Source organism: Oncorhynchus masou, chromosome 32 (assembly GCF_036934945.1).
Source record: "Oncorhynchus masou masou isolate Uvic2021 chromosome 32, UVic_Omas_1.1, whole genome shotgun sequence".
Lineage (NCBI taxonomy): Eukaryota > Metazoa > Chordata > Actinopteri > Salmoniformes > Salmonidae > Oncorhynchus > Oncorhynchus masou.
Genome location: NC_088243.1, coordinates 82971640 through 82996241, shown reverse-complemented (window position 1 = coordinate 82996241; position 24602 = coordinate 82971640). Strand labels below are relative to the sequence as shown.

The window sequence follows — 24602 nt, the reverse complement described above, 5'->3', positions numbered from 1 at the left end:
CAGAGCCTGACTGGTATATAGTTCCACCGATATTGTTGGCGGAAGACATTGGCCTGTTACCGACCTCAGCTGATAATTCAACAGATAACAGATATTAAATAAATTGTCACATTGTAAGAATTCACTATTTGAAGCGTGTTTTTGACAATTGGGCATTTGGATGGTAATTTATGAGAACGATGTGAAAAAATATCACTTTCGTTTCCACGCTGTAAAGTACCTTCTGAATATTTTCTGACTACTTGACCTTTTCCACATTTGGTTACAGTAATCTTATTCTAAAAATGTATTAAATCGTTTCTCCCCCCTCAATTTACAAACAATACCCCATAATAGACAAGGCAAAAACAGGTTGAGTTTATTTTTGCAAATGAAAAATAAAATAAAAATGATTATTCTGACCCTAGTACTTTGTTGAACCACCTTTGGCAGGGATTACATCTTCAAGTCTTCTTGGGTATGACGCTACAAGCTTGGCACACCTGTATTTGGGGAGTTTCTCCCATCCCTCTCTGCAGATCCTCTCAAGTTCTGTCAGGTTGGATGGGGACCATCACGGCACAGCTATTTTCAGGTCTCTCCAGAGATGTTCGATCAGAATCAAGTCTGGGCTCTGGCTGGGCCACTCAAGGACATTCAGAGATTTGTCCCGGGGCCACTTCTGCATTGTCTTGGGTGTGTGCTTAGGGGCCTGGTCCTGTTTGAAGGTGAACCTTTGCCCCAGTTTGAGGTCCTGAGCAGGTTTTAAATCAAGGATCTCTGTACTTTGCCTCAATCCTGACTAGTCTCCCAGTCCCTGCCGCTGAATAACATCCCCACAGCATGCTTCACCATCGGGATGGTGCCAGGTTGCCTCCAAACGTGACACATTCAGGCCAGAGTTCAATCTTGGTTTCATCAGACCAGAGAATCTTGTTTCTCATGGTCCAAGTCTTTAGGTGCGTTTTGGCAAACTCCAAGCGGGCTGTCATGTGCCTTTTACTGAGGAGTGGCTTCCGTCTGGCCCATCTACCATAAAGGCCTGATTGGTGGAGGGCTGCAGAAATTTGTTGGTACCCTTCCCCAGATCTGTGCCTTGACACAATCCTGTCTCGGATCTCTGCGGACAATTTCTTAGACCTATTTTGCTCTGACATGCACTGTCAACTGTGGGACGTTATTTAGACAGGTGTGTGCCTTTCCAAATCATGACCAATCAATTGAATTTATCACAGGTGGACTCCAATTTCTGGAAAGATCAAGGATGATCAATGGAAACAGGATGCAGAAGAGAACAATTTGGAGTCTAATGGCAAAGGGTCTAAATACTTATGGAAATAAGGGATCCGTTTTACATTAATACATTTGCTAAAATTTCTAAAAACCTGTTTTCACTGTCACTATGGGTTATTGTGTGTAGATTGCAGAAAAAAAAACAATAATCCATTGTAGAATAAGGCTGTAACGTAACAAAATGTGGAAAAAGTTAAGGGGTCTGAATACTTTCCGAAGGCACTGTCGTATTGGTAAGTTGTCGCCCCCCCCAAAAAATTATTGGAATCTGTATCGAACCTATAACGGTTAGGCTAAAATAATAATAAGTGATGAGCAGGACTATTAAGCGTAGGCAGATCTCGACGAAGGGGATTTTAAGCGATTTGAGCGCCCTTTGTATCAGGGCGCTAAAAGGACTGGGTTCCACAGTAGAGAAGGGGATCCGTGGCGTTTTATGAACATCAACGCAGACGCGCAGTGAACTCAGATCCTATATCACGTTGGTGGGATGATGACAAGATTCATGCAGTGGATCAGTTTACCTGCATACGCAATAGAAGTTGTGCGGTTTTTGTAAGCTCCTTAGCTTACTCGCGACAGTATGGCGAGTTAAAGTGCGTTGTACACGAGCCCCAAGTCCATGACACTGAGGACAGATGTTTTAGCAACCCCTGGTAGAGTTCTGTCTATGGCTGGTCTTGTCAGATTTGGGCCGCTCAAAGAGGTCAAGCCTGCGACCGACGTGCCTCTGCACACACGTCACCCGCACCACCGCCAGACAGAAGAAACCACCATTTTACTACCTATAGGCCGTTATAGCCTACATATGTATTGCAATGGTCATGTATTTGATAAATTCTCATGAAATTTCACTGGTAATTAAATATAATTTCTGAAATATTTTAACAGAGCCAAGCATTCTCAAATTGAAAAAATAAAAAAATATATTATATTTATTTATATTTTTTAAATCGGTGAGGGAGCATCACTCCCCCCAGTCTACAGCAGCACTACATCCCTGTCTGGTAGCCCAGCCACTAAACAGGGGACACAGGAGTATCACTTAGCACTGACTTTATGACAAAGCAGTGGCCAGTCACTATCAGTCCTGTGCCTCTGGATACAAACCTTTGGATGCCTCCGCCAATATTCTAGGGGGGTAAAATGTATAAGAAACTAACATGGCCAAATAAAGCCTGTATCTCACCTGGATGGGAGCGGGGCGCAGGGCAAACAGCTCGTTGCGGGCTCCTTTGGTATAGCCGTTCATATTGACCAGGATGTGGAGTCCATCCTGATGGATCCTATCTGCTGCCTTACCGTTACACGGGAGCTGACAGAGGACAGACAGGAGGAGTGGACGTGGAGGGAGAGGATTTAAAAATCAATACTCTCTCAAGTGTTGAATTTGGCTTCAGAGTGGCTCTATGTTCTACAGTATAGAGGAACGGGCAAAGAGAAAATGAAGCTGCTTCTAAAGTACTTAGATTCAGTTCTCCATCTGCGTTAACTCACCTGTGACAGATCAGTGAAGTGATTGGCCTCGGCCACCACTTTAACCCTAAAGTTGGTGTTGTCATCTGGGCTCAGTGCATAGCAGAACACCTGGGGAGGGAAACAACCAGACATGTTATAACCATGTTATGACCAACAGATGCACGGCCAGTAGAGTATGGCTGTTAAATCTCAATTTAAGATTTCTTTTTTTTTTTTTAAATAAAATTTTAATGTACCGTTTGGACACAAATTAATTTGTTAATCCATTATTTATTCAGTTAAGTCTCATTGAGAATAAAACATTTGTTCAACTGACAATCAAATCCGGGTGTGAAATCACTGGTTGTTGCCAATCTGCCTGACAACATCTCTAGTGGTAATGAGACAACAGTAAGAAACCGCTCACCTCAAACTTCTCAGAGCTGTGCATGCCGGGGATGGACTGCATGAGGTGGGAGGTGGGGTGGTTCCCGAAGTCAGAGCTGACATATCCTACCCTCAGACGCCCTGCGCTGGCCTTCAGGTCCTTGGGGTACTCAAAGGCCGGCTTGTGGAGCGCATTGATCTGTGGTGGTACAGGAGGGGGGGGGCCGTTAGACTATACCACAGCTGATTAACTATATATGTCCCAAATTGCACCCTAATCCCTATATAATGCACTACTTTTAACCAAATGTAGTGCACTATGTAATGACAAGGGTGCCATCTGAGACATAACCCAAGGTTCTCTTCCAAACAAATCTACACTTGCATCCTACTTTCAATGATTGCTAGTATGGACATTGGAACATCATAGCCTGTCAGATAATGACCTTAAACCTAGTGTAGAAAAGGCCCACGTTGTTGGTGGAATAATCCTTTAATTCATTGCCATTTACTCAGCCGGGCCAGGGGCACTTTAATTAGGTCAGGTGGAAATGTCCGACAGATCTCAACTCCATAAAAGGAGGAAATTGCCATCATCTGATCTCGCTGCTTTCTCTTCCTTAACTCCATCTGATCCAGAAATTTTGTGCGTCCATGAATCCACGTAAGTCCACCGACTCGGTTACCTTTCATCTGAATTATCTGTTGCGATCCGGAGATGGGCCATCAGTTATTGTTTATAGTTATTACCGCGGAGCGCGGCTTGGAGCGCACGCTTCAAACATATTGTGTAATGTGAATTGTCAATGATCACGGCCCTACGGATCCTCATAGGCCAATTATGCAATCGATATGGTTCATATGTAATGAAATTAATTATATGTACACATGAAGACAATTGAAAGAGTGAAATGAGAAACGTCTTTGTTTGCTAAATGATTGACTTTGATAATGGGGATTATAGATTGTATCACCATTCACTGTTTTGTATTCTTTCATGATTTATGATAAATAGTTACGAGCCTAAATGACTTGCGGATGATTACTATTGACTTAATGAACTGGACTGTTGAACTCCCTAAATTATGTTAATAACAAATGATATGATTTGATCTTTGTGATTATGAATTTGATTGGATACATGTTATCTGTTTCCTTTGTGATGCAGCACAGACTACTCAGTAAATATACCACTTTATGGTTAAAGGACTTCCTGCCTCAGTCTCATCCATTCCTGTCACCAGACACGTGACCACCTGTTCACCTTCACTGTCAGTCATCCTACCTGTCCAGCTACCCACACAGATTCCACTAATCTTTCACCTAGCTACTTTCAGGTGGTCCAATTAGACAAGACAGATTAAAACCAGATCACGCGTCCATAACACAGTTACAACTAGCCTGAACCTGTCCTAACGAACAGCCAACTAACCACACAAACCTAACTCATCTTAACCCATCTATGACTGAACCAACCTCTTTACCCTGCAAGTGACCCAAGGCTGCTTTTTACTGTTCATTTTTAACCAAACAAAAGACTACGGGCCTAATAAGTTTCCTTAAAATGTACCAGACGAGTAACTTCCAAGCCACCCTGTCTTACCGTTTACCCCTTTACCATGCAAGCACCCCAGCCCAACTTTCACCTGAATAAAAGGTCAATACTGTACTTGCTTTGATGAGGGCCTGTACCTTGTCCAGACAGAGGTTGCCGTGCCTCTCAGCGATGGCCTTGCGGAAGCCATGAGAGAGGGGGTACAGCATGCTGTGGTGGGGGTGCACCGAGGGCAGACGGTTCTTATCCAACTGGTCAGCCACGATGCTCACCAGCTTCTTCATACGATCGTCATAGTCTGTCCAGTCACACACAATCTGGTGAGAGAGGAGACAGTTGTGTTGAGTGTGTTTGTGAGAGAGGAGACAGTTGTGTGTGTTTGTGAGAGAGATGTTTGTGAGGCAGTCAAATGTAAATCAGAGAAATGTAATACAGGAGCATTAACTCTTGGGCCTTACTTGGCTACTCTCTGGTAATGTCTCACATCAATACATTAATTATACTCAAGTTACAGTTGAGTCTCAAATCAGGATTTGGCTTCAAGTGTATCTGCAGTAACTTGGCACAGCAGACATGTGTGTGTGTGTGTGTGTGTGTACCTGCAGGCAGTGTGCCAGGTTGCAGTAGGCATCAGGGAAGTCAGGCTTCAGTTTCAGGGCAGTACGGTAAGATGCAATGGCTTCTGGGATGTTACCAGAGTCCTGGGGTGAGGGAGATTAACATATTACAATAATGGAATCATAAGACAACTTCCTTTATAAATACAAGCATTTTAATATTTTCATGAATTAAATAACTAAATTGCAGAGCATAGGTGAATTGGGCCCTGCGGAATATTAGTGACAGGAAAAAGAAGAAGAATGTAATACCAATCCCAAATCAACTTCACTGCACTTCTGTAGGTCTGATAGGAGTTGATTTAGGATTGTGGGTTATAACAAACATGGCAGATGAAAGTCACCTTGTGTATGGAGGCCAGGTTAGAGTGAGCGTCAGCGAAGGCAGGGTTGATCTGGATGGCTCTGGTGTAGCACTGTAGAGCTCCCTGGATATCCTGCATCTCCTTCAGAGTGTTGCCCATGTTGGAGTAGGCGTCAGCAAACGTAGGGCTGATTCTACAGACACACAAACAATTCAGTAGGACGCCAATCAACTCGGTTCAGAACCTTGAAACACCGTCCCCAAAAGTGTATCTGTGGACTGTCAATCCAACGAGATGAAAGAGAGAGTGAGACAGAGAGAGGGTGTGTGTCTGCTGACCTGATGGCCTCTTTGTAGTGCATGAGGGCCTCCTGGAGTTTCCCCTGCTGCTGCAGAACGCTGGCCAGGTTAGAGTGGGCCGCAGCAAACTCTGGAAACACCTGAAGACACCAACCACACACACACATTATAGGGTGCCCAATCAAATACACAATTTGACCAATATGTTAATTGTGTAGATATTTCTCAATGAAAGCTTATGGTTGAAACGTCATGTCTCTATCATAATCCGTTCAAAAGTAGAGTTTTCACCCTTGTAGAATTATTTTTAATTTTAAATACATTTTTTTTTTTTTTTTTTTTTAAATCTGGGAAACGGCATCAGCTAGTCTGGATTCTGTCCGGAATAAAGGCTCCCTGCCAGCTCACTGTTGAACTGGTCATCCTTTTTAATCAAATCTGCAGGACATAAAATGAGGCAAGACGGTCCATATTTTTCAGTAGATTTCTCACATAAACAAGCATCTGAGGATGTGAGATGTCAATGGAGCCCTGAGCATAAACCGATATTTGGATTAACAAAAGGCTTTCAAATTCAACTCGGCCCGTGTCATAAATGTAGCTTTTTTGTGACCTGCGGAAACTGAAGACGACCAGAAAATGTAAAATTCTCAAAAGTTGCGGTGAGAAACCCGCGCCTCTCCGTCAGAGCTAAGTGCTTATTAGGAGATGTATTACGTTACAAAAAAAACACCTTCTTGGAAATGATATTAATTACACAGTGCATTTGGAAAGGATTCAGACCTCTCATTGTTACATTACAGCATTATTCTAAAATAGATTAAATGGTCCCCCCCCCCTCATCAATCTACACCCCATAATGACAAAGAAAACTTATTTTAGCAAATTCGTTCAAAATAATAAACAGAAATATCACATTAACGTAAGTATTCAGACCCTTTACTCAGTACTTTGTTGAAGCACCTTTGGCAGCGATTACAGCCTTGAGTCTTCTTGGGTACGAGCGCTACAAGATTGGCACACCTGTATTTGAGGAGTTTCTCCCATTCTTCTCTGCAGATCCTCTCAAGTTCTGTCAGGTTGGATGGGGAGCATTGATGCAGCTATTTTCAGGTCTCTCCAGAGATGTTCGATCGGGGTCAAGTCCGGGCTCTGGCTGGGCCAATTAAGGACATGAGACTTGTCCCGAAGTCACGCCTGTGTTGTCTTAGCTGTGTGCTTAGGGTCTTTGTCCTGTTGGAAGGTGAACCTTCACCCCAGTCTGAGGTCCTGAGCACTCTGGAGCAGGTTTTCATCTAGGATCACTCTGTACTTCACTCTGCTCATCTTTGCCTCGATCCTGACTAGTCTCCCAGTCCCTGCCGCTGGAAAACATCTCCAAGTATGATGCTGCCACCACCATGCTTCACCATAAGGATGGTGCCAGGTTTCCTCCAGAGGTGACGCTTGGCATTCAGGCCAAAGAGTTCAATCTTGGTTTCATCAGATCAGAGAACCTTGTTTCTCATGGTCCGAGTCTTTAGGTGCCTTTTGGCAAACTCCAAGCGGGCTGCCATGTGCCTTTTACTGAAGAGTGGCTTCACAGTCCACTGTTCTTGGGGACCGTCAATGCTGCAGAAATTTGTTGCCACCCTTCCCCAGATCTGTGCCTTGACACAATCCTGTCTCGGGGCTCTATGGACAATTCCTTTGACCTCATGGCTTGGTTTTTGCTCTGACTGTCAACAGTGGGACCTTATATAGACAGGTGTGTGCCTTTCCAAATAAATGTCCAATCAATTGAATTTACCACAGGTGAACTCCAATCAAGTTGTAGAAACATCAAGGATGATCAATGGAAACAGGATGCACCTGAGCTCTATTTAGAGTTTCATAGCAAAGGATCTGAAAACTTATGTACATTTTTTTTTTTTTTTTAAATAAACGATTTAACCTTTAACTAGTTAAGTCAGTTTAGAACAAATTCTTATTTACAATGACGGCCTACACCCGCTAAACGTGGACAACGCTGGGCCAATTGTGCGCCACCCAATGGGACTCCCAATGACGTCTGGTTGTGATGCAATCTGGAATCGAACCAGGGTGTCTGTAGTGACGCCTCTTGCACTGAGACAGTGCCTTAGACCGCTGCGCCACTCGGGAGCCTGTAAATAAGGTACGCGTTTTAGATTTGTAATAAATGTGCAAAAATGTCTAAAAACCTGTTTTTGCTTCGTCATTATGGGGTATTACGTATTGATGGATGAGGAAACATTTTAGAATAAGGCTGTAACATATCATGTCTAAAAAAGGGTCTGAATACTTCCCGAAGGCACTGTGTTCGAGAAAGACCTCGCTGAACGATTCAGAACCCTAAAAATCAGTGTCTTGGTAAAATGTATTTTGTAACATAAGGAAGTGACATTTCATCACGAAAGCACGTTTTTCACCCACTCTGGGCAGTGAGTGGACCCCCTACAGGTAAAAATACATATAAACAGGACACTGGCAAGGTTAGAGTGGGCCGCTGTAAACGCCTACAAAAACAAACAGTTGTTCAGTCACCACCAAAATCATGAAATTACACTTCCTTAAAGAGAACACTGAGCTGACGTGATTAAGATTGTGGTGGGGAAAAAACAAGGGCCCGTAATCAGCATTCCTTAAAATCATTATACCAGGTAAGAGAAGGGGAGGAAGAGACACTTTTCAATGCTTTTTATGAGCATTCTGCCATAGTTATGGTTATCCGTCTCACCTCCAGGGCCTTCCTGTAGAGCTGGACGGCGTCCTCGATGTTGCCCTGCTCCCTCTTGATGTTGGCCAGGTTGTTGAGAGAGTCTGCGTGGGTGGGACACAGACGTAGGGCTGTGTTGTAACACTCCTCAGCCTCGGATACCTGGGAGAGACGGGGTGAAACCACACACACATTCACAGATAAAGACAAAACACTCAGATATAGACAAATACCCCCTCACACAGAAAAACATACATTTTCGTACAGACAGACACCAAGGCCCAGACAGGGCCAATAGAAAAGGGAGACCAACAGAGACAACAGCTACACAAACACTGCTAACTGCTAACTGAAAGCTGGAACCCATACCTGCAACCCTGTTTGTAGCTGAACAGGGGATGCTTGCACTTCCCAAAATAATCTTTCTGTCTGGAACAGTGTTGAAAGGGATGGCCTATCAACAACCATGAAACAGACCAGCTGGAAGACCAGGATGTCATGCATATCTATCTTACCACACCCAGTCTGATCTCCTCTCTGTGTATGTGGAGAAAACACCCCCCTCATCTCCTAAATTAGGTCAAGGAAGGCACGACAGACATGGCATGCACGGGGCACAGCCTGGTGGGACCGTCATGCCTCTCACACTGGCAGTTGGGATGCAGAATAACGGAGCAGTCTCTCACTGCTTGGACACACACACCGTGTTCTTCCTTACATTGCCCTTCTCCTTGAGGGCGTTGGCCAGGTTACAGTAGGCGTCAGGGAAGTGGGGCTGTAGCTCGATGGCGCGGCGGTATGTGTCGATAGCCAGGTCGATAAGACCCTGCTCGTAGTAGACGCACGCCAGGTTGCCATGGACGACGGCGTGGTTGGGGCTCAGGCTGAGGGCACGCAGGTAGCCAGCCACCGCTCTGAATGGTTGGAAAAAGAGAGAAGGGTGGGTAAATGCTAGTAGTAATAGTAGGCTGAGGACTCAGGTAGCCAGCCATGCATGGATACAGAGAGGAGAGTAGAGTGCTACTGGTGATGTGTAGAGGAGAATAGAGAGTGGTTCTAGTGATGTGTAGAGGAGAATAGAGAGTGGTACTAGTGATGTGTAGAGGAGAATAGAGAGTGGTACTAGTGATGTGTAGAGAATAGAGAGTGGTACTAGTGATGTGTAGAGGAGTAGAGTGGTACTGGTGCTACTGAGCTGTAGCTTCTCATCAGGTCTTCCTTGTAAAATAAGTATTTGTTAAGGCGGTGGCCACCACCCAACTTTGCCATTTTGAACAAAAAAAAATTTTTTTTTTTTTTAATGTATCCGCTATGATTTCTTATAAACCGACAACTTTTGAACATTAGATCGGCAGTTCGCGCAATTCCACCTTACACGTCAACTCATCTGCCCTGTAATTCCAACCCAATTTTTTGGGAAAACCAAGAAGAAACAGACGTTAGAGGCTAGAGGGGATACTGCCGAGATTAAGGCGACAGGAGAACCAGCCACCCTTTCCCTCAATTCTACTCGTCACTTCAAAAGAGGGATGGATGAACATTGATGGCGGATTTGCAACCAACGGGACTCTAGAAACTGCAATATTCTCTGCTCTTTTGAAACATGGCTCTCGGAAAAGATCCATCCCCTCCCCCTCTTCATCATCAACAACTGGTGTGCTGACCCGAGGACGGTGGAATCGTCCATTGTTCACCAGTCTTGGAATACATGGTCAAATGCCAACCTTTTACCCCACGAGTGAGGTTTCAGTTGTCATCGTGACTGTCACGGAAAGGAAAAATAACTGTAAGAGGCGATAACCAAAAAGGAAAACTTACATCCAGAGGCTTTTGCCGGCAATTTTAATTCCGCATCATTAACATGTTTGAGATAAGTGAAAATACTGCCCCCTTCGGATGAAAAGCATGCCCAGGGTAAACTGCCTGCTACTCAGACCCAGAAGCGATTATATGCATAGTTAGTAGATTTGGATAGAAAACACTAAAGTTTCTAAAACGGTTTGAATGATGTCTGAGTATAACAGAACTCATATGGCAGGTGAAAACCTGAGGTTTGTAGTTTTTCAAGGGATTGCTTATCCAATATAGTGTAAATGGGGTCATATTGCTTATCATACTAAGGCTTCCACTAGATGTCAACAGTCTTCAGAACGTTTCAGGCTTCTGCTGTGAAGGGGGAGCGAATAAGAGGTGTTTGAACCAGGGGTCTGGCAGAAAGCCATTTAGTTTAGTCGCACGAGCTCCATTCCTTTTCATTTCTAAAGACAAAGGAATTGTCCGGTTGGAATATTATTGAAGATTTATGATAAAAGCATCTTAAAGATTGATTATGTACATCGTTTGACATGTTTCCACAAACTGTAATGGAAAGTTTTAACTTTGTCTGGACCTAGTGCCTGTGCGTTGTGCATTTTGGATTACTGGACTAAACGCGTGAATAAAAAGGAGGTAGTTGGACAAAGATGAACTTTATCGAACAAAACAAACATTTATTGTGGAACTGGGATTCCTGTGAGTGCATTCTGATGAAGATCAAAGGTAAGTGAATATTTATAATGCTATTTCTGACTTCTGTTGACTCCACAACATGGCAGGTATCTGTATGGCTTGTTTTTGTGCCTGAGCGCTGTACTCAGATTATTGCATGGTGTGCTTTTTCCATAAAGCTTTTTTGAAATCTGACACAGCGGTTGCATTAAGGAGAAGTATATCTTTAATTCTATGCATAACACGTATCTTTTATCAAAGTTTATGATGTGAGTATTTCTGTAAATTGATGTGGCTCTCTGCAAATCCGGCAGATGTTTGAGGCACAACATTACTGAACATAATGCGCCAATGTAAACAGATTTTTGGATATAAATATGAACTTTAACGAACAAATTATTATTTTTTTTTTTAATTTTACCTTTAAGAACATATTCTTATTTTCAATGACGGCCTGGGAACAGTGGGTTGCCTGTTCAGGGGCAGAACGACAGATTTGTACCTTGTCAGCTCAGGGGTTTGAACTCGCAACCTTCCGGTTACTAGTCCAATGCTCTAACCACTAGGCTGCCGCCCCAAACAAAACACATGTATTGTGTAACATGAAGTCCTATGAGTGTCATCTGATTAAGATCAAAGGTTAGTGATTAATGCTCTCTCTATTTGTGCTTTTTGCGACTCCTCTCTTTGGCTGGAAAATGGCTGTACGTTTTGGTGTATTGCACTTGTGATTGTATGAAAGTTAGATATTTCTACAAAATATTTTTGAATTTTGCCATTTCAGCGGATGTTGTAGCCTTAAGATTAAGACAAATAAAATACAATAAAATGCAAATGAATTACTTAAAAATCATACAAATGTGATTTTCTGGGTTTTGTTTTAGATGCCGTCTCACAGTTGAAGTGTACCTATGATAAAAATTACAAACCTCTCCATGGTTTGTAAGTAGGAAAACCTGCAAAATCGGCAGTGTATCAAATACTTGTTCTCCCCACTGTACATAGTATTGATCCAGTATCCCTGCACATTGTAAATATGGTACTGGAACGGACCTTGTGTATAGTGTGCGCACTTCATCACGTTAATTCTTATTTTATATCTTGTGGGTTTTTGTTCTGTTCTACCTTGGTATTTGTAGTATGACATTGCTATTGATTACTGCATAGTTGGGGTTAGAGCTGGCAAGAAATGCCTTTCACTGTACTTGTGCATGTGACATTAAAAAGTCCCAAAAAGTCCCATTGAGTTCAGAAGTTAAAAGGTGCAATATGCAGAAATCTCTCTGCCATATCCTGGTTGCTTAAATGATAATAGTTCCCCTAATTTCAGTTTGTGACAAAACAAGCCAGAGAATCATTACACCATCTAAACCGCTGTGAAATATATTTTCCATAACCAAAAATACTATTTTCAGCTGGTGTACAAAACCATAAGCACGAGAAGTATAAAAATAGCACACATACAGCGCCTTCCTATTTTGTTGCATTACAACCTGTAATTGAAATGGATTTTTATTTGGATTTCATGTAAATGGACAGAGACAAAATTGTCCAACTTGGTGAAGTGAAAAAAATCAAAAGCAACAGTCAGTATATGGTGTGGCCACCAGCTGCATTAAGTACTACAGCACATCTCCTCAGACTGCACCAGATTTACCAGTTCTTACAATGAAGATCTGTGAAGTTATTTGGATTTTTACAAAATATCTTTGAAAGACAGGGTCCTGAAAAAGGAACGTTCATTTTTGTTTTGCTAAGTTTATACACCTGTTCTGAAAGGCCCCAGAGTCTGCAACACGACTCAGCAAGGGGCACAACCAAGCAAGCAACACCATAAAGACCAAGGAGCTCTCCAAACAGGCCAGGGACAAAGTTGGGTTATAAAAGAAATATCAGAAACTGAACATCACGAGCACCATTAAATCAATTATTTAAAAATGGAAAGAATACGGCACCACAACAAACCTGCCAAGAGAGGGCCGCCCACCAAAACTCATGAACCAGGCAAGGAGGGCATTAATCAGAGAGGCAACAAAGAGACCAAAGATAACCCTGAAGAAGCTGCAGAGCTCTACAGCGGAGATTGGAGTATCTGTCCATAGGACCACTTTAAGCCAAAAGGCATGTGGGAGACTCCGCAAACATATGGAAGAAGGTACTCTGGTTAGAAGAGACTAAAATTGAGCTTTTTGGCCATCAAGGATAACACTATGTCTGGCGCAAACCCAACACCTCTCATCACCCCGAGAACATCATGATGTTTTTCCATCGGCAGGGACTGGGAAACTGGTCAGAATTTAAGGAATGATGGATGGTGCTAAATACAGGGAAATTCTTGAGGGAAACTTGTTTCAGTCTTCAAGAGATTTGAGACTGGGACGGATGTTCACCTTCCAGCAGGACAATGACCCTAAGCATACTGCTAAAGCAACACTCGAGTGGTTTAAGGGGAAACATTTAAAATGTCTTTGAAAGGCTTAGTCAAAGCCCAGACCTCAATCCAATTGAGAATCTGTGGTATGACTTAAAGATTGCTGTACACCAGCGGAACCCATCCAACTTGAAGGAGCTGGAACAGTTTTGCCTTGAGGAATGGGCAAAAATCCCAGTGGCTCGATGTGCCAAGTTTATAGACATACCCCAAGAGACTTGCAGCTGTAATTGCTGCAAAAGGCGGCTCTACAAACTTTGGCGATGTCATTTACAAAATAGCCTCCAACACTCTACTCAGCAAACTGGATGCAGTCCATCGCAGTGCCATCCGTTTTGTCACCAAAGCCCCATATACCACCCACCACTGCAACCTGTATGCTCCAAATCGGCTGGTCCTCGCTTCATATTCTTCACCAGATCCACTGAATCCAGGTCATCTATAAGTCTATGCTAGGTAAAGCTCCGCCTTATCTCAGCTCACTGGTCACGATAACAACACCCACCCGTAACACGCGCTCCAGCAGGTATATCTCACTGGTCATCCCCAAAGCCAACACCTTCTTTGGCCGCCTTTCCTTCCAGTTCTCTGCTTCCAATGACAGGAACAAATTGCAAAGATAGCTGAAGCTGGAGACTTATATTTCCCTCACTAACTTTAAACATCAGCTATCCGAGCAGCTAACCGATCGCTGCAGCTGTACATAGCCCATCCAATCTACCTACCTCATCCCCATACCGTTTTTTCAAAATGTACTTTTCTGCTCTTTTGCGCCAGTATTCTACTTGCACATCGTCATCTGCATATCTATCACTCCAGTGTTAATTTTCTAAATTGTAATTACTTGCTACTATGGCCTATTTGCCTTAACTTCTCACACTGTATATACTCTTTTTTTCTATTGTGTTATTGCCTGTCTGCTTGTTTATTCTATGTGTAACTCTTGTTGTTTGTGTCGCACTGCTTTGCTTTATCTTGGCCAGGTCGCAGTTGTAAATGAGAACTTGTTCTCACCTAGCCTACCTGGTTAAATAAAGGTGAAAAAAACAATAAAATTGACTTGGGGGGGGGGGATAGTTATGCAAGGTCAAGTTCTGTTTTGTCTTTGTTTTACAAGAAAAAATATTTTGCATCTTCAAAGTGGTAGGCATGTTGAGTGAATAAAAATGATACAACAACCCCCCCCCGAACATCTGTTTTTAATTCCAAGTTGTAAGGCAACAAAATAGGAACAATGCCACGGTGGAGCAATGCCACGGTGGAACAATGCCACGGTGGAACAATGCCACGGTGGAACAATGCCACGGTGGAACAATGCCACGGTGGAACAATGCCACGGTGGAACAATGCCACGGTGGGAGTAAATACTTTCACAAGCCACTGTAGATCTACTGCTTCTTAGACTTGCTTTCAATGAGAATGACAGATCTATAACTCACACTTCTGTGTGAACATGGTCAGGTCGCCCAGAGTTACATATTGCAGCATTCAATAAAAAGGTTAAATAAATACCACACAACGTCAGATCATGTACAATTTATACTATCCATCAAACTACATAAAAAAAAAATATATGTTTTTCTTACCGACAAGATACTAAACTTCCCATACAAACCAGCAACAAGGCTCGACATATGCTCTACTCGCAGCAAAAACATTGGGTTTGCGTACTGCTGCTACTACCACTACTACTTTCATGTGCATGATTCTCTGCGTTTGACTTTCTTCAAATGTAATTACAAGGTGTCAGAGCGTCATACCTAGGCTACGTCCGAAACGGCAACCTATTACTCATATAGTGCAATTTTGACAGGAGCCCTATGGGCCCTGGTCAAGAGTAGTGCACTACACAGGGAATAGGGTGGTGTTTGGAATGATTAGATGATTAGAATTTTAAAATGACATGAACAAGGGAGTGTCTTCAGGTTTAACTGGTTATACCATGGGAACAGTCACTGACCTGTCAAAGATGCGAGCCTCTTTCAGAACGTTGCCCAAGTTGATGTAGGCATCCAGGAAGTTGGGATCCAGAGTCACAGCCTGACAAATACCCATAAATCCATACATCACACACAACGAACAGGATATACTGTAGTAGAAATGTGTTAAACATTTCCTCCAAACACCAGTTGTAATGTGGACTATTTAAGTTAATATTCAGTTAAGCGTAATTAACACAATGCTCTGCATATTTATATATGTTCCCATTATGTAATCCACATGATTTCAAGCGTTCCATTGATGTCACGGGTCGGTCACTAGATGCGATTCTGGATGTTACTCATATCTGTTGATAGGGCCTGACGCCAGACTGCAGGTCCAAGGACACTGATTGTTGTTGTATTCTGTGGAACACTGATTGTGTAGCTAGCAGCTGACGTTGTTTTGGCTTAAATGGGCAAAACAACGTCATAAGGGGCATCTCTGGTCGAAGGCCAAGTTAGACATTTCCTCTGCTCCTGTTGCAACTTGTATTAAACCAGATTTGCGATTGAATAGATCCAGCATTGGTCTTTAATTTTGTTCAGCCAAAAAAATCCCCTTTACTGTGTACTGTTGTTTCCCTGTTCACTGGTGTACACTATTAGGACTGTACTTAAAAAGTTCAGACATGAATAGTATTGTTTGTGAATTATCAAACGTTTCAACCCAGACATGAACCCTTAGACTATCCCGGTCTGTCTTTTGTTTTTACATCATCGGCTGGGTAGAAAAGTCTCACCTTCTCAAAGTGGTGTATGGCCAACCATATCTCTCCCTGGGCGTTGAACACACAGCCCAGGTTGCTCCACGCCACCGCAAAGTTGGGCTGAGTCTCAATAGCCTTCAGGTAACACGCCTTCAAATGGGTTAAAAATCAAAACCAGAGGAATAGGAGGAGAGGAAGAGTAGCGGTAGAGGAAAAGAAGAGCGGGAGCAGTGGTAGAGGTAGGAGGAAAGGTTGTAAAATGAAGATATGAAGAGAATAAAACAGGAAGAAAAACAAAAAGGGGTAGAGGAAACAGAATTAGTGACCGTTCTCAACCAAAGCAAAAAGTGAGTGTGCAGCATGGACTCGCCTGCGCTGAAATCTGCGGCGCTAAGCTGCCTTGCTTATTCCTACGCTGCGCAGATCCAACCAGCACCCACACGCAGACCGACATTCTGCAGTTATCATGGCCTCTTTCTCACAACATGAGGAACAGAAACGTTGACGAGCCTTTTCTGCTTTACTATGTAATGTACAGCCGATAATAAGTTGCTAATGCAAATTCATAACACAACCACAACCATAACACAACTATGTTGGTTGCAGTCTATTTGACAGCTACACTATATTAACTAGTGGTATCTCACAACCTTGAATGGCGGGTGCTGCGTGCAGGTGGAGGTCCCTGTAATGCTTGCGCACAAAAAGCTACGTGGGTGGGGCATGTCCTAGGTGTGTGTTTGGCTACAATCACATCACCACGCACACCGCCACTGCCGACCTTGCTGCTGCTTAGCAACAAGAGGTCGATGTTTGCCGCCGCTGCGCTCGCTGAACCCGGCCGCGTTGCGGACTGGCTGCAGACCCGGAGCCCCGGGAGACGCCCTGCTTACCGAGACTGCCACACTCTCTGTACCCACAATGCCTTTCAGGACCAACGAGTGGCAGGGGACGGGGTTGGGGTTAGAGGACCTGGAGACCACAGCCAAGCGGCTGGTTGGATGGTTAGATAAGAGGGGGAATATAGAGAAGGGGAGTTTTGGAAGTTATGGGGCATCAAGACGGCCAATTGTCTGATGCCTTAAGAGAAGGATAGGAGAGCTGATCTACCACCAGAGCCCAGGGGCTGTTCTGCAGGGCAATGGGGAAATAGAGGAGTTGTTTAAGCAAGCCAATGGTGTCCTCTTGGGAGGCTGGGGGTGTGCCAGGCTGACAGAGGGCGTCGGGGGAGGGGGGGTCTGTACCCAGCAGGCCGGGGGGGAGGAGGGGAGAGGAGCTTTGTGCCTGATGCTTTCTTGGCCTTGGTTGCCTTGTTCGCTGCGCAGCCCCTGCGTTACTGCACACTCACAGCGCAGTCTGCATCATCTGCAGAACGCTGCAGCTCCAAAACCAAGAAGGAAAAAAACTACATCAACAGGACAACAAGTTAGAGGTTCTTACTCAGGATATTATCTTTTCCCCGCTAATTGCTTCCATTTTTGCCATGTTTTTATTTTATTTACTGATATATACGTTTTGGCCGTTATGGTAATTTAAGACATTTAAAAAAGGAATGCTTACTGTACTTCTTTTTTTGTGTGTTTTTGTTTGTTTAACTTTTCTTGTTTTGTTTCTCTGCTCTTCAGAGTCTCTGCCACAAGACAGAGGAGCTTCTTGCTCAGGCATAACGTAGTAGTTCATGGTTTCTCTCGCTGGCAGTTACAAACCCGTTACCATATTGTTTGTCAGAGGGGCGGGCGGCAACCTCAGCAGCTGGTGGTTGAGGACTGATGCTGCCCTAGTGATCCATGTTTCAGCCAGGGCACCTAGGGTACGGTAGCAGGAGTAATGTCATCACCCACCTGAAACAACCTTCTAAATAACATCATCAGTCGTGGAAAAAAACCAAGAGACAAAATAAAACAAGAGCGTTAGTAAAAGTTCCGCAAAACAATACACAATTATTTAAATTCTCATATGGAAAGTAATTAAAACGTCCTTAAAAAAAAAGCACTACAAAAGACAACCTGCTGTTTACACTCATGCAACGTTTACTGTATTTTCTAAGAAAAATAATGGATGTTTCAGGAGGGGAGGGTGGGGGGGGGGGCAGGAGGGAAGAAAGGCTTTGATAATGCGTTTCATAATATTAATAGTTTGGCCAAGCTAGGAGAAAGGAGGGAGGATAACTAGCTTGATCTTCATCAAATGAGCTGATGACATTTCTTTGGGAATAATATGTCATAGCATACGCTTTCCTTCAACCTCTTCTTCAAAAAGGTTGTTTTTTTGAATGGTTGGCTTTTTCTTTGTCCTGTTGTGCTTGAATCCTGGCCAATGGGGAGTGAGAAGAAAAGCCTCAGTGTGTAATGTTTGGGCATCTAGAAGCCTCCATAGGTAGCTCTGAAATAAAGAGGTCAGCGCTGGTTGCTGCGCATGCGTGTTTCTCTCTACCCAAGCCAACTGAACGCGGGCGGCGGAGCGCAGTTTGTGAGCTGTCTGCCTGACGCAGCATCGGAACGTACTAGGCTCTTGTAAGGAGGGGTGTGTGTGACAGTATGAAAAACGTGGTACAGTCCTGACTGTTCTATTTACCCACTGTAAGACAGCAGGGAGCTGTCCGCTTGGGGGCGTAGCTGGGGTGTCAGGAAGGCAGCTCTTAGCGCGCACACTCCACCGGCCCTAGCGAGCGCGCGGGGGGAAGGAGCAACAGTGCAGGTGGGCTGGCCCGGCGATGAGCTGGCAGCTCCCTGGAGCTCCTCCCCCTTCTGGCACCAAATAAGATGGCCTGGCACCAGGTCACCTAGCAAGATGTCAACTCCAGCTTTCACCCAACCCAGGAAAGGTACAGACATCATATCAGGGAGATGGGACAGACATAAAATGGCTTAAGAGTAGATAAATGGGTCAGAGGGCACGCCATAAGATACAAGAAGACTAGCAAATCTGCATGGGTAGGGGGTAGTGGTACAACTGGATTGGGTGGTGGGGTGGTCCATTTTTTGTTAAATAACTGGAGTGATGTGGTTTGGTTAGAGGCCATCTTATCTTTTGCATTGCAAAGAGATTAACTAACTTAATCAGTTCATTTATCCTTCCAAGACCGAGCCAGCATTATCCCTCCAAAACCACCTGTTTACTTTATTGTTTTGTGTGTTTATAAAATATCCATATCAGAACCATATTTACTGCTACCAATTTGTAAAGCCCAGCCTTTCTTCCTGTGAGGGGAGGGGGGCTGACCGGAGGTGGAGAGGTCAGCGAGAAGAGCATTGAGGGACTAAAGAGTGAGAGCAGGGGGATTGTGTGCAGGTGGAGTGAGAATGAAGATGACTATTCTACCTGGGCTCAAAGAAAAAAAGTATAAAGCCGTCTCAAAATCGTAATAGAAAGAAAATGAGGGTTTAATGGGTTGGGGGTGTAGAAAATACCCCCTCTCCCTTCAAAATAAAGCAACATTATTAGCCTCATAAGAGGGAGGGGGAATGGGGCCTGCCCAGAGCCAGGGTGTAACGGGGGTGTGCGGCCTGCACAGAGCCAGGGTGTAACGGGGGTGTGCGGCCTGCACAGAGCCAGGGTGTAACGGGGGTGTGCGGCCTGCACAGAGCCAGGGTGTAACGGGGGTGTGCGGCCTGCACAGAGCCAGGGTGTAACGGGGGTGTGGGGCCTGCACAGAGCCAGGGTGTAACGGGGGTGTGGGGCCTGCACAGAGCCAGGGTGTAACGGGGGTGTGGGGCCTGCACAGAGCCAGGGTGTAACGGGGGTGTGGGGCCTGCACAGAGTCAGGGTGTAACGGGGGTATGGGGCCTGCACAGAGACAGGGTGTAATTGGGTGTGGGGCCTGCACAGAGACAGGGTGTAACGGGGGTATGGGGCCTGCACAGAGTCAGGGTGTAATGGGGTGTGGGGCCTGCACAGAGACAGGGTGTAACGGGGGTATGGGGCCTGCACAGAGTCAGGGTGTAACGGGGTGTGGGGCCTGCACAGAGTCAGGGTGTAACGGGGTGTGGGGCCTGCACAGAGTCAGGGTGTAACGGGGGTATGGGGCCTGCACAGAGTCAGGGTGTAACGGGGGTGTGGGGCCTGCACAGAAACAGGGTGTAGTGGTGGTGGTCTTGCCAGAGTGTGGGGCCTGCCCAGAGCCAGTAAGGGGGCCCGCCCAGAGCCAGTGGGGGGTAGAGAAGGGCCTTAGATGGCATCAGGGATAGAGAAAAATCACACTCAATTGATTGAGTGAAGAGTCTGAGTGAGGGGGAAGAGACGGGAACAACTTTGGCCATCGGGCTCAAAGGGGGGTGGGGAGATATAACTGACAAACAAAACATCTTACAAAGAAATCAAAGTATAAAGTCCATTTTTAATCAAACAAAAAGATAAGCAAAAAGCTGTGCTGGTGTCAAGCCCCTCGAACATACCTTAGCCTCTTCCAAACGCCCGAGGGCTTTGAGCAAGTTCCCCAGGTCGCTACGGACACAGTACAGATCCTGAGGGACAGGAAACAAACAAGAGATTAGAGCTCCAAATCAGAAATGGACTACAAGATTGACTAACACATGTTACAGTCTGAGATCTAAAAGTGATCATCAAATGTCTGGGTAGGATACTAGAATAGATATCAGATTGGGGTAGCTGTGTAAGACATGTTCATCGTAAAGGTTTGGCTGAACACCAAAACATTGGGTTTTGTGCTGGGCTGCTGGCTTATGATGGGGTACATGAATTGGGCCCAAGGTCTACTCACAGGGTTGTACTGTAGGGCTGAGACGTAGGCCTGGACTGCTCCCTCCATGTCCCCCGCTGCCACCAGGGCTGCTGCCAGGTTGATGTACCCGTCGATGAAGTCTGGTTTCAGCCGTAGGGCATGGCGGTAGTGCTCTATAGCCTCCTGCAACTGGCCGCGCTCCTTGTACACGTTGCCCAGGTTGGAGTAGGCCTCAGCAAGCATAGGGTTCTGCTTGATGGCCAAGGTGCTGAAGTGGGCAGACCTGGAGGGACAGAGGAGTGGAGGGGGTCACGAGGCTGGTAGGGTGTGTGGTAGTACTGGGTTGGAGATGTGGTGCTGTGTGGTCCAATAGTGGTACTTAAGTCAGTCAATGGGAGATCTCATTTAGCACACTAGCTAGTGTGTTGTGTTCTGTGAGATAGTGGGACAACTAGAATAGTTGTGTGTGGGGGGGGGGGGGTCAACTTAAATTTAATTCAAATTTCACAACAAAATACCTTCCTTGTGCTTATTATACATGGTGACAGAGGAACAACCCAAGACACCTGGGAAAAACAGACAGATCAAACCTAACACCTGTAAGAGAAAACAGCTACCACCACCACTGTAAAAAGAGTCATGTCAGAGTGGGAAAAGAGGAGGTCAATAGAACACGTAGGGAGATCACTGACAGACAAGCCATTCCTTACTCCCCAACACCACCACAGATGTGTCGTAGTAGTATGAACTATCGGCAGCCAGTGTATTACAGTCACAGCGGGCCCAGTAGTCTTTCCAGACCATGTAGACTGACTTCAGTGAGCTGAACCCTGACCTCCAGGTCTTTCACTCTCCCCCCACCTCACCTGTCAAGCCTGCGACACTGGAAGTGGATGGAGGAGAGCAACAGTAGCACGCCCGTGTTGTCGGGCTCCTGCCTCCACAGCTGCATACAGTGGCGCTCGGCAGCCTCAAAGTCACCCGACTGGTACTCCCTGTGCGCCAGCTCGGCCAACCCTTGGAAGGAAAGCATACGTTGTTTTGTCGGTTCTGTATCACCAACACCCAACAACCCGAGGAGGGGGGAAACAACACGTTAGAGGTGATGGAAGAACACGAGGACAGAGACAAAATAATAAACGAGATAAAAGTACTGGAGAATTCATAAATCAGACTATTTATAATTGGTAAATGCCTTTGGTTGATACATAATTGCACTAAAGTACATGAAACAATAGTTGAATAAAAAAAGTTGTGTAGGGATTAACTGTCAATCACAGGGTATGAGTCAAGTTTTAGAGACAAAATGTGTGACTGTAGGCCAGGTTGCTACTGTTATTCTCTGTTTTATGAGCTCAAGAATTCAACTGTCATTCTTCCTTTGAAAGACAACTAGCTAGATGATTAGCTGCTGTTAGCTGCATAACAGGAGCTGAAGAAACATAGTAAGTGAATTATTAGGACAGCTCGTCATCAGCGCCCTTATCATGAAGAGATTAAAGTATTAACACTAGCTAGTTAGAACTGTCTGACATGAAATGGTATGAAAAACGCAATGTTTTGCGATGAAATGAAAATGGAACAAAGTACATAGCTGGATGAAACGTAAGGTGACGGTTTACAAATGGACGCAAGATGGCGGACAAATACAACCCCATCAACATCAACATCTGGGTAACTAACGATTGATGCATGCCGAAAAAGAAAACAGACCCAGCACAATCACAGTCAAAACACACAGGATCAACAAGCTACGTTAGCTAGCTAAATTGTATTGTATTAAACATCAAGAAAATAAAACGAATGTTGTCTTGCGGGACTATGTTCAAGTTGGCCAATACAATAACATACTTCCGTCTTCATGTCTGGCGGGTTTATCTACATTTAGTGTGTTTACACAACAGATCGCTACATAGCCACACCTGGCTGACACCAGGAAACCGCAGAGGGAGCACACCCCTATCCACATCGACGAGACCACAGTGGAGCTGTTAAGCTTTACGTTCCGCTGGGTCACTGACAATCAGAAATGGGCCCCCCACACAGACAGTGAGGTGAAATAGGCGCAAAAGCATCTCTTCAACATCAAGAGGCTGAAGAAATTCGTCTTGGTCCCTAAGACCCTCAAACGTGTACAGATGCAAAATTGAGGGTACCCTTTCGGGCTGTATCGCCGCGCGCAACAGCAGGGCTCTCCAGAGGGTGGTACGGTCTGCCCAATGAATCACTGGGGGTACACTGCCTGCCCCCCTGGACACCTACAGCACCCGATGTCACAGGAAGGCCAAAAACCACCCGAGCCATTACCTGTTCTCCCCGCTATCATCCAGAAGGAGAGGCCAGTACAGGTGCGTCAAAGCCCTCGACTGAAAAACAGCTTCTATCTCAAGGCCATCAGACTTAAATAGCCACCACTAGCCGGCTACTCAACCCTGCACCTTAGAGGCTGCTCTCCTATAGACATGGAATCACTGGCCACTTTAATAATGGAACACTTGTCACTTTAATAATGTTTACAAATAGCTTTACTCTCATTTATAATATATTCTATTCTACTGTAGTCAATGCCAATCCGACATTACTCGTCCTAATATTTATTTATTTCTTAATTCCATTCTTCTAGATGTGTGCCTTGTTATGACTTGTTAGATAACTTACTGCACTGTTGGAGCTAGGAACACAAGCACTTCACTACACCCGCAATACCATCTGATAAATGTGTATGTGACCAATACAATTTGAGTTGACGCTATAATTGAAGATGGCGCAACATTTGGATTAGTTACACGCTGGCACAAAAAAAATGGTTCTGCAAGATGTTAGCATAGGCTCGTGTCATGCTAGCGAGGAAGCTAACTAGAGAGCTAATGCTAACTGGGGCGAGCTCTACCTGTGCTGTCAGCCACATTTCCCACGGAGCTCGCCATCTCCTCGGTCTTCGAGTCTTGCACGGTGGTCGTCAGTGTTGTAGTTTGATAATATCAAATTAAGAGAATTTTATTTCGTCGATTGATCGACGTTTCTTGAGCCGTTGCTTGCTAAAGCTGTTAGCCTAGCTATGCTAACCACAGAGTCAACGCTCGCTAGTCAAGAAGAATGTCACTATTTTCAGATGACTAGTTCCTATGCTATTTGCCGTCCTTGCCGATATAACTTCTCGCAATCAACCTAGCTCTAAATTTACTTCAAATTCACAATCATGAAACACTGGATCGACTTCAACAAAGCGGCTCCCGAGTCATAAAATGGCGAATGAGCCTCAACCTGGGAGTTTTTTGTTTGTTGCCAGAATATAGATCCAACGAAAAATAATCAATCCACAAATGGTACAGAAAATGAGCGTGGAGGTGTGTGGTCCAATGAGCGTAATTAATATTCATTAATTGTTCAAATGGAAGACATCCAACGTTTTAAAATCGAGTATATGCAAACATTTTGTAAATAATTATTTTTGCGCGGATGGATACAGAGTTTTGGTGGTGCATCATTCCCCACATGTGCACTGCGGCAAGTCGAAGAGTGACACGAATGTTCTGAAGGTTGAAAATAGAGGGTAGTGAAGATAAACCAAAGCAGATGGAAAGGCTGAGTTGTTATGACATTGATTGAAAGACAGAAAAATACATATGACAAGAGTGTTTGATGGCTAACTAGAAATCATTTACACTTGTCTGGGTAGGAAGGCGGGGCACGGCCATTCACATC

The 24602-nt window shown here is 44.7% G+C and overlaps 1 protein-coding gene across 11 annotated transcripts in view; it reads right to left on the bottom strand.

Annotated features, from left to right (window-relative positions):
* The window catches only part of LOC135526701 (UDP-N-acetylglucosamine--peptide N-acetylglucosaminyltransferase 110 kDa subunit), a 42880-nt gene extending 18717 nt beyond the window's left edge, over nt 1-24163 (bottom strand). For 2 of the 11 annotated variants that reach the window (XM_064955277.1, XM_064955282.1), the window contains exons 1-15: nt 23788-24163; nt 21764-21947; nt 20937-21180; nt 20611-20679; nt 16250-16366; nt 15488-15567; nt 9313-9523; nt 8631-8771; nt 5933-6033; nt 5634-5787; nt 5272-5373; nt 4792-4989; nt 3158-3316; nt 2770-2859; nt 2462-2587 (exon numbers count right to left, since the gene is read on the bottom strand). In XM_064955277.1, the coding sequence (XP_064811349.1) occupies nt 2462-2587; nt 2770-2859; nt 3158-3316; nt 4792-4989; nt 5272-5373; nt 5634-5787; nt 5933-6033; nt 8631-8771; nt 9313-9523; nt 15488-15567; nt 16250-16366; nt 20611-20679; nt 20937-21180; nt 21764-21947; nt 23788-23824 (2013 nt within the window). In that variant the 5' untranslated portion in view covers nt 23825-24163. Of the gene's footprint in view, nt 1-2461; nt 2588-2769; nt 2860-3157; nt 3317-4791; nt 4990-5271; nt 5374-5633; nt 5788-5932; nt 6034-8630; nt 8772-9312; nt 9524-15487; nt 15568-16249; nt 16367-17776; nt 20559-20610; nt 20680-20936; nt 21181-21763; nt 21948-23787 lie in introns of those variants that run through there. The other 9 variants (XM_064955278.1, XM_064955283.1, XM_064955280.1 and 6 more) reach the window with 6 other exon arrangements.
* Nucleotides 24164-24602: the final 439 nt, after the last annotated feature.